Source organism: Myodes glareolus, chromosome 2 (genome assembly GCF_982192425.1).
Source record: "Myodes glareolus chromosome 2, mMyoGla1.1, whole genome shotgun sequence".
Taxonomy (NCBI): Eukaryota; Metazoa; Chordata; class Mammalia; order Rodentia; family Cricetidae; genus Myodes; species Myodes glareolus.
In genome coordinates this window covers 67285043-67301246 of record NC_142027.1, presented here as the reverse complement: position 1 = coordinate 67301246, position 16204 = coordinate 67285043, and the positions used below count along the sequence as shown (strand labels likewise).

Here is a 16204-nt window from a genome sequence, read left to right as displayed (position 1 = left end):
GTTACAAGTTTGTTCTTTAGTTTGATCTGTACACTGAGCCATTTTTGACCTTTGTGACTGTATTCTATCTATCTATCTATCTATCTATCTATCTATCTATCTATCTATCTATCTATCTATATCGGTTTTTTAAGACAGGGTTTCTCTATGTAGCCCTGGCTGTCTGGGAACTCACTTTGTAGACCAGGCTGGCCTTGAACTCACAAGAGTTCCATGTGCCTCTGCCTCCCCGAGTCCTGGGATTAAAGGTGTGCACTACTACTCGGCTCTTTCTACAATTTTTATTTAGTCCTTTTCTCAGATCCTTGTGTTTTAGGTACTTTGAGACTTTTAATTTTTGTTGTTTGTTTTTAATTTTTCTAGTCGTTTCCCGTCTGGCTTTGGCTGCCATTCTGTGCGCTCTTTGACCGTTTCAATGGTCCTTTTCTCAGGAGTTTTAGAGCATTCTGTTCTTGAGTGTGAGGTTTGCTGACATTCCTTGGGACTGTTAGCCTCTCACGTGGTGTGAAATGTTTTCATTAGCTCATCTCCATCAGAGGCTGTTTTCCATCAAGGACCATATGTCCTGGTGTCCTGGCTTTCTGTAGAGCAGTTTTAATTCCTGCTGTTGTCAGGGACCTTTCTGTGTTGACAGTGGGGATGGTTTTCCCGTTAATTTCTCAGCTGGGGGGGGTCTCTCCTCTTCTTTCCTTTCTTTTTCTTACAAGTGCTAGGTTTAAATGCTGGCCACCATATCCCAGCGGTTCTAGAATGACGTTTTATTTTTATTTTTTATTTTTTTGGTAGAAGACCTGGGTCAGGTTTCCAGAACCCACATTGGTCAGCTCACAACTGCCTGTAATTCCAGTTCCAGGGAATCTGATGTCTTTTTTAAATTAGTTCCACAGCACCTGCATGTCCAAGGTATATAGTACATACATATATTTTTATTTATGTGTATGTATGAATGCATGTGTGTGTGGTTGGTTGGTTGGTTTGAACTCATTAATAATAAACTCCGAGTCACCAATAATGAGTTGGTGTCCCATTAAGGAAAGAGATAAAGCAGTCCTTGGTGTCATTTAACCAAGAGCAAGCCAGCTTTGACTTCTGTTTCTGCTCTCTGTCGTCTGTCTTCTGTCTGTCACATGAGTCTGACTCTAGCCTGCCTGAAGGCTCGCTTGTGAATCTGTCCCTGTTCCTAACAGAGAGCTTGCCTCTGTAGTTATTGAACAGCACAGAGAGCATCCTATGGGGAAGGAATGAGAGGGTTTTTTTTTTTTTTCATATAAATGAACCCATTTATTGCAGACTAGGCCCACCTCAACCGGTAGCGCTCCCACTGACCTTTGGGGTCCTGCAGTCTTCTGATGGTGGACTTCACTGTGAGAACTGAAGTGGCCCCAGCAGCCACTGTTTTCATGCAGGAACCACAGTGCCAGATGCCAAGGGCTCCTCTCTTCATCTTGGTCTTGCCGCAGAAAGAGCACGTGCCCTTGGCGTGCTGGCTGATTCCAGTTTCTTCACCGTTTTCCTGGGGGAGGCACTGTAGCAGGTCCCATCTCTCCTGGTGATCATGACCTTCTTGGTTCGTTTATGCATGTCTCTGGAACCTAAACCCAAGCCCAAAGAGGAAGAGATATTTTGTAGAGAATCAGAATTTTGCAAGAGATTAAGTCACTGACGCTAGCTGACCGAGATAACAAGCAGTATTAGTGCAAACATCATTGTTTATCAAGTCAATGTGATGCTCAGCACTTATGGTGCATATTCTTTTATAAGATTGTTTTCAACCTCTGTATTCGCTCTTTTCAACAAATGGCACACATGTATTGTCGGGGGGGCATGGAAGAGGACATAACTAAGATTGCAGCTGTGCATTCGCTTAGGCTTTTAAAGTTGATTGCGTGGGAATCCAGGGCATGCAAGGTTGGGTGCTACATTCTCTTAAAGGCGGGTTAGACAAACAGGCTGGGCACACAGTAGGACAGCAGTCTTAGATCTTAAGTGACTTCAAGATGTATTATTAACTGGGTGGTAAGGTCCAGCCCCTTACTTAGAACCTGTGTATGTCTGTGTTTTTCTGTTTTATTTATGTGTGTGCATGTGTGCTGGTGCCCAAGGAGGCCAGAAGAGGGCGTTGGAGCCCCTGGAGCTGGAGTCACTGGCAATCCTGAGCTGCCTGATGTGGGTGCTGGGAACTGAACTTGGATCCTCTGGAAGAGCAGCAAGCTCTCTTAGTCACTGAGCCTGTCTTTAGCCCTTAAGTGATTTTAATGTGAGGTTCTCTCTCTCCATGCCCCCCCAAAATTTATTTTTAATTATGTGTGTGTTGGGTGGAGGGGTTGTATGTTTGAGTGTAGTATCTACGGAGTCCAAAGGTGTTAGATCCCTTAGAGCTGGAGTTACAGGTGAATTCAGGTCCTCTGCAAGAGCAGTATGTGTTCCTAACCACCACACTTTGTCTCTAGACCTCATGTTTTTCTCTCTTGCGCATAGACTGCAGTGGATAGTAAGCATCCTTGCCTCTTGTAGGCTGGCGGTTGCAGACTGGCTCAGTACTGCAGGTCTTAGTAACATCCAGCTTTCTGTAGAGTTCCTGTAGAGAGCCAGGCAGCTCCAGGCTCCCCTGGGCTCCTCCTCAGATCAGCTACAAACCCAGGCTTCTTTCCCCCTCCCACTCCCTCTCTTCAGTTCATTCATTTCCGTGCCATTTTCTCTTCTCTTGTAGCCTTCAATCACAGCTGTCTATTTGGATTTTTTTTAGATTATATTTTGTCTATAATTTCTCTGTTCAGGCTAAGAGAGGTGCCTTCCATATTAACTCGTTCTACAATCTTATCTTGAATATTACATTATTTTTAGAATTTGCCTAGATCTAATGTCTTCAAACTGGATTCACTGGTTTTTCAAGACAGGGTTTGTATCCCTGGCTGTCCTGGAACTCTCTCTGAAGACCGTGCTGCCCTGAGCTTAGATCCTCCTGCCTCTGCCTCCCGAGGGCTGGGATTAAAGGTGCGCATCACCACTGCCCAGCTCTGGATTCACTTTAACATGAATGCATAGGTGTGTGTACACAGAGAGAGCTCTGTGTTTATTTATTTTTCATCTTCCTGGTTAATAGTCTTGAGTAGTTCTTCATAAATGTCCCTCCTCTGGGATTCTGTAGCACAGGCACAGTATGTGTGGGGGTAACCTCCTGCCTGGTGACTAAAACACAGATCTCCAGGCTACTCTGGAGCAACTCTAAGGGCTAAGCCAGAAATCTGTCCCAGGTGGCGTGCCGTTTCAGTGACGCCTTCCCAGTATCTGCGTGGCAAAGCTGTGTTCCGTCAGCGGTGTCCCTGACCAGTCTACAGCACACTGCCTGCAGTCTGGCTTCTCTGCGGCAGACAGAGAAGTTCTCTTTGGTTCTCTGCAGCCAGAGCAGGTCTGCTCCCTGGCAGGAAGGGAGGTGTAAGCGCTGAGGCACCATGGCTGCTCTTCTCAGCTCTTCTGGTTTCTCTTTTCAGGGAGTTATCAGGTCTCTCCTCCCGACTGACTGTCACAACAAGCACACACCCAAGGCCGTGAAGAACAGAAGGGAATAGGAGCTTGGAGGAAGAATGGAATGCATTTGTGGATGTGTTTCCCTCCCCTCTGGGCTTGTCTGTCTGTCAAATAGGTGTGGGTGGGGTCTCAGCTCCCTCTTCCAATGGGAACTCAATGTCTACACTTGTTTCTATACAATGAGGAAGCCACACAAAATCTTTGGGTGGCCTGAGGTGTGGGTTTAAAAATAGCCGACCAGTCTAAGCTTAAGGTGTTTGTGAAGACTCAGTGCAGGCAAGGGAAGGAAAGTCTAGTTGGAGAGAAAGGACTGTCTGGTGGATTTTGTGTGTGTGTGTGTGTGTGTGTGTGTATTGGCATGAGGGGGGTGGCCAGGCAGGGGGCAGGGGCGTGATCTGCCCCCAGCAGCTTGTGAGGTCTGTGTGACAACCTAGTAACAGTATTGTGACTGTTAGCGGTAGGACCACATCCTAGAGAGCCAGAGTTTGGCTCTCTGCAGAGGAGGGGAGCCTGCCTAGACCTGTTCTGGCAAGGCAGGGCTTGGCAGCAGAGATGGTGGGACCTCTCACAGTTGCTAAGCCTGTTTCCCTTCCCAGGCACAGCTTGAATGGGATTCTAAAGCCTTCCTCCCGGGCCTCTTGTTTTTCTATAGAGAGACTTCATTTACATGGTCACAGATCCTGCAGGTCTGGGCCAGACTGCCCCCCATGTCCGCTTCGCCTGTCCCCTTTACTCTGCGCCCAGCACACTGGCCTTCTGTCTCCTTTCTTCATATGGCTCCGCTAGCGTTTCTTTTCTGTGGCCGCCACGCTCGGCCCCCTCCTTTATCCCAGGAACCCATGCAAGGCCTCTCTTCCTGTTTCTGTTGCCCAGGTCATTGAGAACCACTTTCCTGTAGGAAGGGGATCACTTGCCGTATCCCCTGAATGCATGTCTTTCAACGCTCTCAGTTACAGATTCCCATTTGAAGAAATGTAGGTTCCTCTGGCGCGTGGATGCTCTATCACTGCAATGTTATAAACGAGGGATGGCGCAGAAGAATGTTTTGAATTCCCGTTCCATTCCGTATCTCTTCTTGGGCCAGCACTTTCCGGGGCTCACCAGTGAGCCCTTTGTCTTCCGGCAGCTGCACGTGTGGCCATTGTCCGCCTTGGTTGTGCCGCTGGTCCCACTCGTCTTCCGAGGCCCTCGACAAATCTTCCCCCCAGCCACAGAGTCTACTCCGATCCCCACTTTGAGCCGTTGCCCACACACTTCCGTGGTCTGGCTGTGTGCCTGCTTCCAGGGATAGCTGTTATTTATCTTTGCTCTCTCCACTCTGCTTATCCCAGAGTAGGTGGTGGGTGCTGGGTAAATGTTGATTGATGTTTTTCCCGGCACACAGTGACGACCAGAGCACTCGATTGATAGTTAGAGATGGGGCCGGAGAGATGGTTCAGTGGGTAGAGGTGGCCGCCGCTAAGCCTGATGACCTGAGTTTGATCCCCAGAACCCACTTGCTCTTGCACATGCGTGTGTACACATACACGCACGCTAAAATAATGAAGTGTGATTAAAAACTGAAAAGACTTAGAGATGATGATGAATGGAAAAGCAAATCTTCTCTTCTCTCTCTCCAGTTACAAGTTATTCCCAAACTGCGTCCCCTCCTTCGGGTTCCGCCATCTGCTGCCTCTGACCGACAGAGTCGACAGTTTCAACGAGGAAGTCAGGAAGCAGAGGGTGTCCCGGAACCGTGATGCCCCTGAAGGGGGCTTTGATGCTGTGCTCCAGGCGGCTGTCTGCAAGGTAAGGCCGGTCATGAGCCACCCAAGCACGTGGCTCCCGTCCACTCTTACATCAGAGGCAGAGCTCAGCCACACCTTGGGGAAATCTCTAGCAATCTAGTCAGCTGGACTCGGAATGAGTTGAGCTTGTCCAATCTCCACGGTGGGGTGTGGCTCTGTGCAATGGGATAGTGTCTTTGCCAGGCGACAGCTGTTCTGTGTTTATGTGTTGGCTTTTTTTTCTCATGCAGTTTTTTTAACCTTAAAGATTGCCTCACTGGGGAATCGAGCTGGGAAACAGAATCACTCAGTCTTCGGTTGTATGTCTGTGTTTCTGTTCCCTTGTTTCTCTGTGACGTGTGAATCCAGGGCATAGACCTGAAAGTTCAGGAATGAACTTTTGACTTTGAGAGGTTCCCAATTTGGAGAAATCTATAAGCGGGAGATTGATAACAACTTATTGTTAAAGTAATTTTCTGTCAGAGGAGCTTAGTAGAAGCAACAGAAGGTTAATTATTCTGCAGCTCGTTACAGAAGCGTGTGTACGGTGTCATGTGGCTCATCCTCCTGGTGTGTGTCCAGACCTTAGCAGTTCTCAGCAAAGCTCAGCAGTGCATTCTTGTTTTAAAAGATTTTTTTAAAAAAATGTTATGTATGTGAATTTTTTGCCTGCGTATATGTTAAGTATGCATGCCCAGTGCCCATGGAGGTGGGAAGAAAAGGACCTCAGAGTCTTCAGAACTGGAGTTATAGACAGTTAATTGTAAGCCTCCCTGTGAGTAGCTGAGAATCGAACCTGGGTCCTCTGGAAGACCAGAGAGTGCTCTAAACACTGAGCCATCTCTCCAGCCTCTTGATGATGAGTCTGGAAAACCTCTGGGGGTTTATCAGTGGTGGAGTGGTGGGGTTCATCAGTGGTGGGGTTGGAGTGGTGGGGTTCACCAGCAGTGGAGCGGTAGGAACTCTTAGACATTTGGGAGGTCAGGAGAGGTTAAAACCTAGCTTTGAGGCCACACACGGTGGCTGCTGCTTGCTTCCTTGGTGATCTGCGGGTGATCTCGGGTTTCTAAGTGTGTTTGCTGGGCTTGTCCTGTATTCACTTTCCTCTGTAATCCTTTGAAATGGATTACATTTCTAAGTCCACTGTTGTCATTTCTGAAATAAGAGCCCCAAACAGCAACAGAGATGGCCAAGGGGAAGGAAAAGACGTAGAAAACAGCGGGTCTCTACCCGCACCATTGAGAAGACCTGGGGGGCGCCTTCAGAGTGGGAGATCACAGTGGCGCACCATCGGGTGGCTGCTGGCCAGCAGCACAAGGCCGAATTCAGAGGTCGAGGTCCCTGGTGTTTTTTGTTTTTTTATTTTTTGTAATCTGAAGGCCAGATGGAATCTTCTGAATCATCTCTGCATCTTCCACATGTCGTGAAATAGTTTATGGATTGTACTCCCCCCACCTTTTTTTTTTAACTGACATTCTGATTTTGATCAGAGAGGCGTTGTCTTCACAGACATTCAGCCAAATTCAACATTTTGTTAGGGGAAAAATAATGCAGGAAAAAGAAGTAAGATTGCCTTCATCTCTTTACCCAGAGAATTCGGTGGATTTTCTTTTGGAGGAAGTCATCTCTAAAAACTGTAGGGGGGCGGGGGAGGAAAAACTCAGCTGCAGGTCAGGACCGGCAGTAGATGAAGATGAAGATGCTAGATGAAGAACACAGCAAGTGCTGGGACCGTTGGTGACTGGTCCCGAGAGAGACCAGAGTCCTCCTGTGCCTGCATAATCCTGTGCCATCCCAATGGATGCAGTAGTCCACCCTTTGAAGTTCGGTGTTTCAGAGGCCTCTAGCAGATTTCCTGAACTTATTGCTTGAACCTGATGAGTTATCAATTGACTGAGAGGCACCATGTGAGCCACGTCAGCCTTAGACCTGTTTCATCATGGCCTTTGCCACAGGGAAAGTTAATCATTGTTTAGAATTCTGCGGTTTTCAAATTGTCAGTTTCTCCCTTTACTTTTTCCCCACTTCTGTGCTGTGGAGTTACATTTAGATATGTATTAACACATTTCTTTCTCATATGAAATGTTCTAATTTATAATGTCATTTTTCCTGGTTTATTATATATTTTTCTTATTGTAGCAAAAGTATTAGGACTAGATCACAGACTAGCTTTTGGTAAATGACTAGGCAGCAAAATCGTACCATTGAAAATCTTTAGCAACTTGAGGGGCAGACAGGGTTGTGCATGCCTATAATCCCAGCACTTGGGAGAGGCTGGCGGATCTCTATGAGTTCAAGGCCAGCCTAGTCTACAAAGTGAGTTCCAGCCAGTCAAGGGTACATAACAGGGCTACATAAAACAAAACAAAACAAAAAAAACACCGAAACAAACAGAATCTTTAGCAACTCCTATTTGGCAAAAAAAAGAAAAATGGGCTGGTGATATTACCCAGTGGATAGAGGCACCTGTTGGCAGCCTGAGCTCTGTCCCGGGAGCCTGCCTGACGGAAGGAGAGAACCAACTCAGTCCTCAAGGTGTCCTCTGGCCTCCACACAAATCTGTGCACATGTGCACATATACAGGAAGGAAAGAAAATGCTGGAAACAGGCCAAAATGATGGCAGTATTTTTAGGTTATAGAATTATATCTTGTTTTTATGTTTCTGAGAAGTTTTTACATTTATCTAAATTTCTACAATGAATATAATTTTTTATTATGAAGCATTTCAAACATAGTAATGGGAAGAACAAGAAATTAACGCCATGTCTATTGTTTACCCTTAGTGATCACCACTCATGGCCAATCATGTTTTGTGTTCACAGAGACCCTGTCCCCCTGTTATTTCAGGGATTGCTCAGATATCATTTACAGCACCTAAGCATTTTTTTGTTCACTGGGTCTGCTCCCATTTGCCCAGGTTAGAGGCTCTTCAACTTGGTCCTGCCAGCTGGGTGTAACAGAGGGAGAAAGGAGCCCTGTGTACTTGGGCCAGAGTTGCCTGGACAGTCTGCCCTGCTGTGTGCACATGCGCTCCTCTGCTTCTGGTGACCTTTGCTGTTGGTGACGATCTGAGAACAGGCCTGACTCACAGCATCACGGGTTCTTCTTGCTCTGGTTTCCCTGGGTTGGCTTATTCATTATTAACTGTGGGACTCAGGGTTCTGCATGGCTGTCTTTTGAGAGGCTCCTTCAACCGGGCGGTGGTGGCACATGCCTTTAGTCCCAGCACTCGGGGAGGCAGAGGCAGGCAGACCTCTGTGAGTTCAAGGCCAGCCTGGTCTACAGAGCAAGTTCTAGGACAGCCAGGGCTACCCATAAAAATCCTGTCTTGAGAAACCAAATAAATAAAATAAAATCTACTTCTAAGGCATGCTGTATATTTCTTGCAAAGGTGTTTTTTGTAGAACAAGGACCCTGCTTTCACTAGTGGTGGCTTCCGCCAGCTGCTCGATTGCTGTCGGAGGCAGGTAAGGCATCCACAGCTGAGTGATGTCTCTCTCACGCCAGCATCTCTTTCCAGTGTCCTGTTCACAACTGGGTCAGAACCGGAGTGTGCCATTGCCTTTAATGCTTTATAAGCCTTTAACTGAATTTGCTTATACCTTTTCTGGGTCAGGATTATGGTTTCTCCCTTTATTCGTTTTACCGTTTCCCTCAGAACTTTCTAGAAGTTGACTTTAAGTCGCTTATTCCTTATTCTAAAATTGTACCGGTTGATGTATGATGGGTGATTCAGACTGGAGCTATGCTTGTTTTCCTGATTTCCCAAACAGGAAGCATCCAGGACCTCAGGAGGATGAGGAGTGGGTGGGGTGGTGAGCGTGGCCTCAGGGCTGTGGGTTCCAGAGTCTGCTTTTCCTTTGCAGCAGCGTCTTCAGGAAACTATTAAAAGTATTGGGTCTCTCCCCGCCTCTCTCCCTCCCTCTCTTCCTACCCCCCCCCACCATGTCTCTCTCTCTCTCTCTCTCTCTCTCTCTCTCTCTCTCTCTCTCTGTGTGTGTGTGTGTGTGTGTGTGTGTGTAGAGGGAGAGTGTGTGAACATGCGTGCGGAGGCCAGCGGATTTCATTTTTACCGTGTGGAGTTAGGGTCTTGTCTCTGTTTCTGTGCTGCAGGCTCCAGGCTAACGGGCCAGCAAGCTTCCAAAACAAAGTTTGGAAACATGAGGCAAGTCTAAAGCCTACAAGAAATGAGACGGGTCAAGAGAAGCCAAAGGGTGACTCTGCTGTTTCCACCCCCGGCCCTGCCACAGGGTACTGGAGTTACAGATGAGCACCTCCACATCAGACCTCCACATCAGGGTCTGGATCAAATTGGGTTGCCGGGCTCGTGCAGCCGGTGTTTTCGGCTGGTTTGAGCCATCTCCTGGCCCCTCGACTGTGACTTAATACATGATTCCCCGTCACTCCACTAGTTTGGTGACTTTGCTGTGCTGGGGGTTCTACCACTGACAGCTGGGTGTTCTCACACAAGGGGTGGGAAATAGCTCAGTATTACCAACAACTGGAGCGGTCATCTTCATCACCCTCTGTATAAACCAGCCGCGTGCCCGCCTCCCTTCCCGTCATCGGAGGCATCTACACATGCTGGCAGCCCCCTCACTGACCGCGGCAGGGACAGGCAGCCAGGGGCAAGTCCAGGCAGCTCCATGGGTGCCTGAGGCTTTGCTTCTCTAATGGCCAGTATGTCAGTTTCCTCGGCCTCCCTCAGGGCCGCTGCACTCCAACCGCAGCAGCCTGGAGTCTCTTAACCACTGCAGCAGGGCTCTTGCACACGCTGCTTCCTTTGCTAACTCCCTCTCCCCGACACTCCTAGTTTTCCTTCATTTTCTGTCTTCTTAGTAGAATTCATTGCATCAAGCTGTTTCCACCCCACCTCCAGCCTCCTGCATCGCCATAGCCCACACCAATATGGCTTGCTTATTCCAGCTCATGAGCTGACGTTGACCCATTACACACACAGTACATTTTACACTAGGGTTCAGTCTTGGTGTTCATTGTGTATTCTATAGATTTTAACAAATGCATAACTGCCTTCTTCTCATTACAATACTGTGGGGCTTCCCTGCCCCAAGGCCCCATGCTTGACTACCATCCCTCCCTGAACCTGCTTTTCTTAAACATCAATGCGTGTGTGTATACACACACGTGTGCGATGGGGGGTGGTTTAGAAGTGGAAGACTGGAAGTTGACCCTCTGACCTGCAGACGTACTGGGCAAGTGTTCTCTCCCACTGAGTGACCTCCCAACCCTCTGGACTGCTTTCCCTTTCTTTGCACGGCCAACCTGGTTCGCTTGTGTTGCAAATGTCAGCTTGATTGTCCATCAGGGAAATTTCCCAGATCGATCCGCCCTCTGAAGTGGAGTTGTTAGTATGGTTATTGCAATACTCTCAACTCAGTAGCTGTTCTGGTGGAGAGAAAAGTAAAGAAACTGAGAGAAGGCCCCTACTCTTAGGACTTTGTGTTTTTTATAGACGGGTTTCCCTAAGTTGCCTGGAACTCACTATGTAGACCAGGCTGGCCCCTTAACTCAAAGTAATCCACTTGCCCTGCTCCTAATCACTGGCCTTAAAGGTGTGTACCACCATGCCCAGCTACTGTTTTATTTGAATTGGGGGATCCAATTGAGGGTAAATTAAACATCCTTTTTTTAAACATTCCACTGGTCCAAATGAAATCATTGCTATTTTTCTATCGGCATCTCTCCTACAAAAAACCAAACACTTTATTTATTCATTTCCTTCCTGTAGTGCTAGAAATCACCGCGGGTCTCGCTTGCTCAGGCTAGAACACTACCACTGAGCTCCATCCTTAATCCCCCTAATGGAAAATCTGTATGGCTCAACATCCTACATTCTCCAGTGCCGTCAGCCCAGCTTGGCCCCTGCTCCCCAGCCTGCACCAGAGATACCCTGCTGTACTCTTTGGGCTTTGGACTTGAGGTGGATGTTTGGACCCTGAGTCACAGGCGACTTCTTTCCCCAAGGAAAGAAATTCTACACTGTAGCCTCATTAACCACAGAACAGAATTTTTTTTTCTCCCAAGTATATTCCATTGCAAAGTATGGTTAGAAGCAGGAAAAACAAAGTCCTAAGGAGAACATGTTTATTGTTACAGAGGGATGGAAACAGGCCCGAACGTCAGTGTGGTTGGTCATTCGGGAAACCAGTCCCACAGTGAGAACTTGATTTCCTCCGTGGGCCATGCTGCAGTTAAGACGCTTTGGCCCTCAAGCTCGGGTCTGCTGGGGAATCTGCAGTGGCCAAACAGGCTGCCCCCCTCTCTTCCCTTCCTCCTCCGCACCTGTTCCCTCTTCCTCTCAACCCCTTCTGGAAAGGTTAATGTACAGTGTTCCCTTGACAATCTGAAAGTCTGTTGAGTACTTACTGTGTACCCATGAGGTACAGCGAGGGGCTCAAAGTCTCTGTTTTAAAATGTTGATAGTAAGAAAGCAGAGATGGGTAGGTGGGTGGTGCTGGGCATAGAAATGCTGTCCTCTGAGGGGAGATACTGTGAGGAGTGTATTAACTGACTTCACCTATCACAGAGGAGGGGAAGGGCCCTTCTAGCTGGAGGGGACACATGAGTAGCCATGGGGCAGCAGCTTGGAGTCCCAGGGTTTCTGATAGGGAAGAATTTCTAACAAGGATTGCTGCTCAGTGCCAGAGCAGCTGCCTGATGAGGCAGTGAGTGGTGTGGGCTCTGAGCCCATTGGCTCAGATGCCAGAGGAAAGATTCCTGCACCAGAGAGAGACTGACTGATGCTCACTGGGGTTCCTTACATATTTCAGTAAACACACATTCTTGAGAATGGCCCCTCTGACTTGCCGTGCTCTGTGTGGTCGCTATGTGTAAATAACTTTTTACAAAATGGGTCTGTGGAGCCTTGGGCATGTTGTATTTGTTTGTTTTGTACTTGGAATTGAACCCAGGACCTGGTGCCAATTAGGCATGCATTGTACCATGGAACTATTTTTCCAGCCCACGGAGACTGTTTTTCTCAAGTGTAGTGGTGCACACCTTTAATCCCAGCCCTTGCGAGGCAGAGGCAGGCAGATCTCTGAGTTCCAGGACAGCCAGGACTATGTAGCGAGACCCTGGGTAGGAAACCCCTCCCCAAGAAAAAATGTTTCTCTCCCCCAGTTCTCCTCCCTCTTCAGCCCTCCTCTCCCTCCGCTGCTTCATTTCTCCCCACCCCTCTTCAGGATTTTGGATTGAATCCAGGGCCTCATGCGTGCTAGGCTGGTGCTCTGCCACTGAGCCACATCCCTAGCCTCCCAGTGACTTTTCTACACAGTCATTCCCTGGGGGTTTGGACTGGCAGTAGCTGGCTTGAGCCTGTCTCCTGCAGGTCTCATCAACACCCCTTCTAAGCTTTGATTGGCCACCACAACCACCTCCTCCCATTTACACTAATTTTATTTGCTAAGCACGGCTTGCTTTAAATTGATATCTAGCAAATCTTTCTGTGCCTTCCTCTGGTTGCCCACGCAGCCACCTTACTGTTGTATGTGTGTGTGTGGGGGGGAGGTGTCCCTCAGGAGAGCCAGGAACAGGAGGATGGAAACTATTCCCTGTTGTGTGAAGGACCGCTTTCCTTTGTCGGACATTGTAGCCACCAAGCGACTCCTTACATCCTCAAGAAACTAACTTGCCCCAGAGGTTAGAGACCTGTGTCCTCAAAATACAGAAACCGAACCCCCTGCACCCCAGTCTCTTCTTCCAGGCCTCAGGCTCTCTGGGGCCAGCTGTTGGAGATGAATAAGCCAGCGAGTCTGTCTGCGCCCTGGGGAGTAGCCAGCTTTTGTTTATTTTCTTAGACTGGGAAGGGCTGGTCCCCAACTCTCAAGCCCTACTTCTCCTTTCTATGGGCAGCTGAGAGAGGTCAGATTATGGGGAACCGAGCGAGGAAACAGAGGCAACATTTAAGAGAGATGAGGCATGAGAGTCCATTGGAGAAGCAGGGTCACAGAAGGGTTATGATCACTGGGCTACAAGTATATTTTTAAGCACGTGGGAAGGAACCAGGGAGAGACTGATGGGATGTTCTCCAGAGAGGGTGGGGTTTACCGGGCTGTGTTGTCTCAAGGAGGGAGGAGCCCGCCTTCCTTGGGGACAGTGAGATCAGAGCAGAGAGCAGGAGGCTTGAAGTTTTAGGATGGACAAAAGGGTACAGACTGACCACCATCTTTCTGGAGCTGTGGGACACTGTAGGGACTAGTGAGGAGGGGACCCATTGCTTGTCTCTCAGTGACTTAAGAGGCGCGGTCACCTAAACTGAATGTGGACTGAGAGGTTAAAAGCTGAAAGCGGGCTGGCAGTGTCTAACCAGCAGACAGAGAAGCCAAGTGAACCGCAGTCCTGGCCAGGTGCCAGGTTTCTTGCCGGAGTCCAGTGAGCTTCCGTTCCGCCCGCCCTTGACATTTTCATCCGAGGGCTGACCTTGGTCTGTTTAATGACATCAGTTTTGTTTACGCATTGACTTTACTCAGGCTTAGAGAAAGGTTTAGCTAAAAGGTAGACCCTTTGGGAAATCGTTTTCAAAAAGAGAACATTCAACATGAAAATTAGGAAATGCAAATAAGGAGAAAGGAGATAAACATCACGGGAAGAGTGGCTGGTGGGGAGCTTGTGAGTTAGAGGCATAGCTGGGAGTTTCTGGCTCCATGGAAAGGGTAGTGGTTGGCAGTGAGTACCAGTTACTGCCTTTACCACGCTGCAGGTATGCGGCTGGCTGCCCCGTGTGGCATTTTGTTTACTCCTTTCAGCAGCTGTGTTTTATTAGTAGTTGTTATCTCCTTCTAGAGGAGCACGCTGATATTTGTCAAACATTAAGTGCCTCGCTCGAGGTCACACAGGTAAGCTGAAGCAGCTGTGAACCCAGATCTACCAGCGCCTAACTTCAAGCCTGCAGTTGCCGCCAAGGAAAAGTATCGATGTGTGACATTCCTAGTCCCCTCCCGGCCACAGGCATGCCCTTGGAATGTGTTGTGTTTAAACTACACTCGGAGCAAAACAAACCCTTAAAAATATATGCCTTTAAAATGTTCTTTATTTTATATTATATATTGTGTGGTCTTTAAAATAACTTAACGTTCGTAAACCATACACGTAAACCGTGTATCTGGCACACTTTTTATCTTCTTTTTGCTTTGGGTTTTGAAATAGTCTCTTACATGTACCCCAGGCTGACTTCAAACCTGGAATCCTTCTGCCCTCAGCCTCCTGAGTGCTAGGATTACTCACACGTACATTCCACTGGACCTGGCCCCCTTTGAAGAAAATGACATGTGTATTTACTCAAGAAACCGTCATCAAATCCAAAATAATATCGGACTGGTGAGATAGCTCATCCAGTAAAGATGTTTGCCACCAAGCCTGACGACCTGAGTTTGAGCCCTAGGTCTCACTTAAATGGTGGAAGGGGAGAACTGAGTCCCACAAATTGTCCTCTGGCCTCCACTTGGGCACCTTGGCAGGCATGCAAGTCTCCCGCCGCAGTCAATAAGCTAATGAACGTATCATTTAGACCGTGAGTTTGTACCCCTGTCATTTCTCCTTCTACATCTCCCCTAGGCAACCACAAAGTGACTCTGACTGCACATAAGATCTACTTGCTAAAATTTTATATATACCGTACATTATTCTTTTTTGCCTGGCCTGTTAGACTCTGTGCCATTATTCCGAGAGTCCTCCTTGCTGGCAAATGTATCCACTCATTCATTCCCTTTGTGGCGTAGCATTGCACTGTTACCCAGCAGTTTAGCTGTTCACCTACTGATGGATTTGGGTTGTTTCTAATTTTTGTCTATTCCCAGAAAGCTCTGTGAATATCAATGTTCTTGTCTTTTTTTAACGGACATATACTTCTGTTTCTTTTGGGTTAATACCTGGAGCAGGTTAGCTGGTCTGATCATAGTGCTTAACTTGTTAAGGAATTGTTAGTGTGTTTTCAAAGTATCTGTATCATTTTATAATTCCAGCCGCAGAGTTGTGAGGGGTCTGGTTTCCACAGATTTTCCTCAGCCTTTGAGGTCTTTTGTTTGTTTTGGGACCAGGTGTTCTGATTCTTTTTCTGTCCCTATGGTAAACACCATGACCAAAACCCACATGCAGAAAGGTTTGTATTGGCTATGGTTCCAGAGAGAGAGAATCCGCTGTGGCCGGGGAAGCATGGTCGCAGGCAGCTGAAACAGGAAGCTGACTGTTCACATCTTGTCACACAGGAAGCTGAGAGTAACCTGAAAGTGGGGAGAGACTTTAAACACACTCAAAGCCATCCCCTAGTAGCATACTTCCTGTAGCAAGGTTGCTCCTTCTAAGGGTTCTAGGACCTTTCCAAACAGTACCACCAAATAGGGACCTGGTGTGCAAATGGCCAAACCTCTGATGACATTTCTCTCTTAAGCTACTACACAGAGTCTCACTGTGTAGTTCAGAATGACCTCAAATTCACTCTGCCCAGCCTGGCCCCAGACTCATGATCCTGCTTCAGCACCCTAAGTGCTGAGATTATAGGTGTGTGCCACAAGGTCAACTTAACTTTGGCCACTTTAACGTGCATGCAGCAGGTTCTTAATTAGTGCAGGGCTTTTTAACCACTTGCTTTGGAATAATTCATAGTCCCTGTAACAGGTATGTGGCCTTACTACCAAGTAGTGAAAGAGGAGAAAGGTAAACTGGCTAATCCTGGCCCTTGAATAATAATTTTGAGTCCCATGATAGGTTCCTTTATATGCCAGGCACTTTTTCAGATCTACTGTGTAGAAAGGCCCAGCAACAGCCATGCCAAGCAGATTCAGTTCTGTTTCCCAAAGGCTGAGAGAAACACAGGTGGAGCACAGCAGAGACTTGAACGTAGATTCATCTCTTCCAGAGATGTTGGCCTCTAGCTCCCTTGGATGTTCTG

The 16204-nt window shown here is 47.7% G+C and overlaps 1 protein-coding gene and 1 pseudogene across 1 annotated transcript in view; one reads left to right on the top strand and one right to left on the bottom strand.

The window, feature by feature from the left end:
* Positions 1–16204, top strand: part of Itgb5 (integrin subunit beta 5) — a 109809-nt gene that overhangs the window by 41721 nt on the left and 51884 nt on the right. The window contains exon 5 of the mRNA XM_085685486.2: positions 5148–5316. Coding sequence (XP_085541612.1) covers positions 5148–5316 — 169 coding nt within the window. The remainder of the gene's footprint in view (positions 1–5147; positions 5317–16204) is intronic.
* Positions 1292–1581, bottom strand: LOC125413043 (large ribosomal subunit protein eL43 pseudogene; annotated as a pseudogene).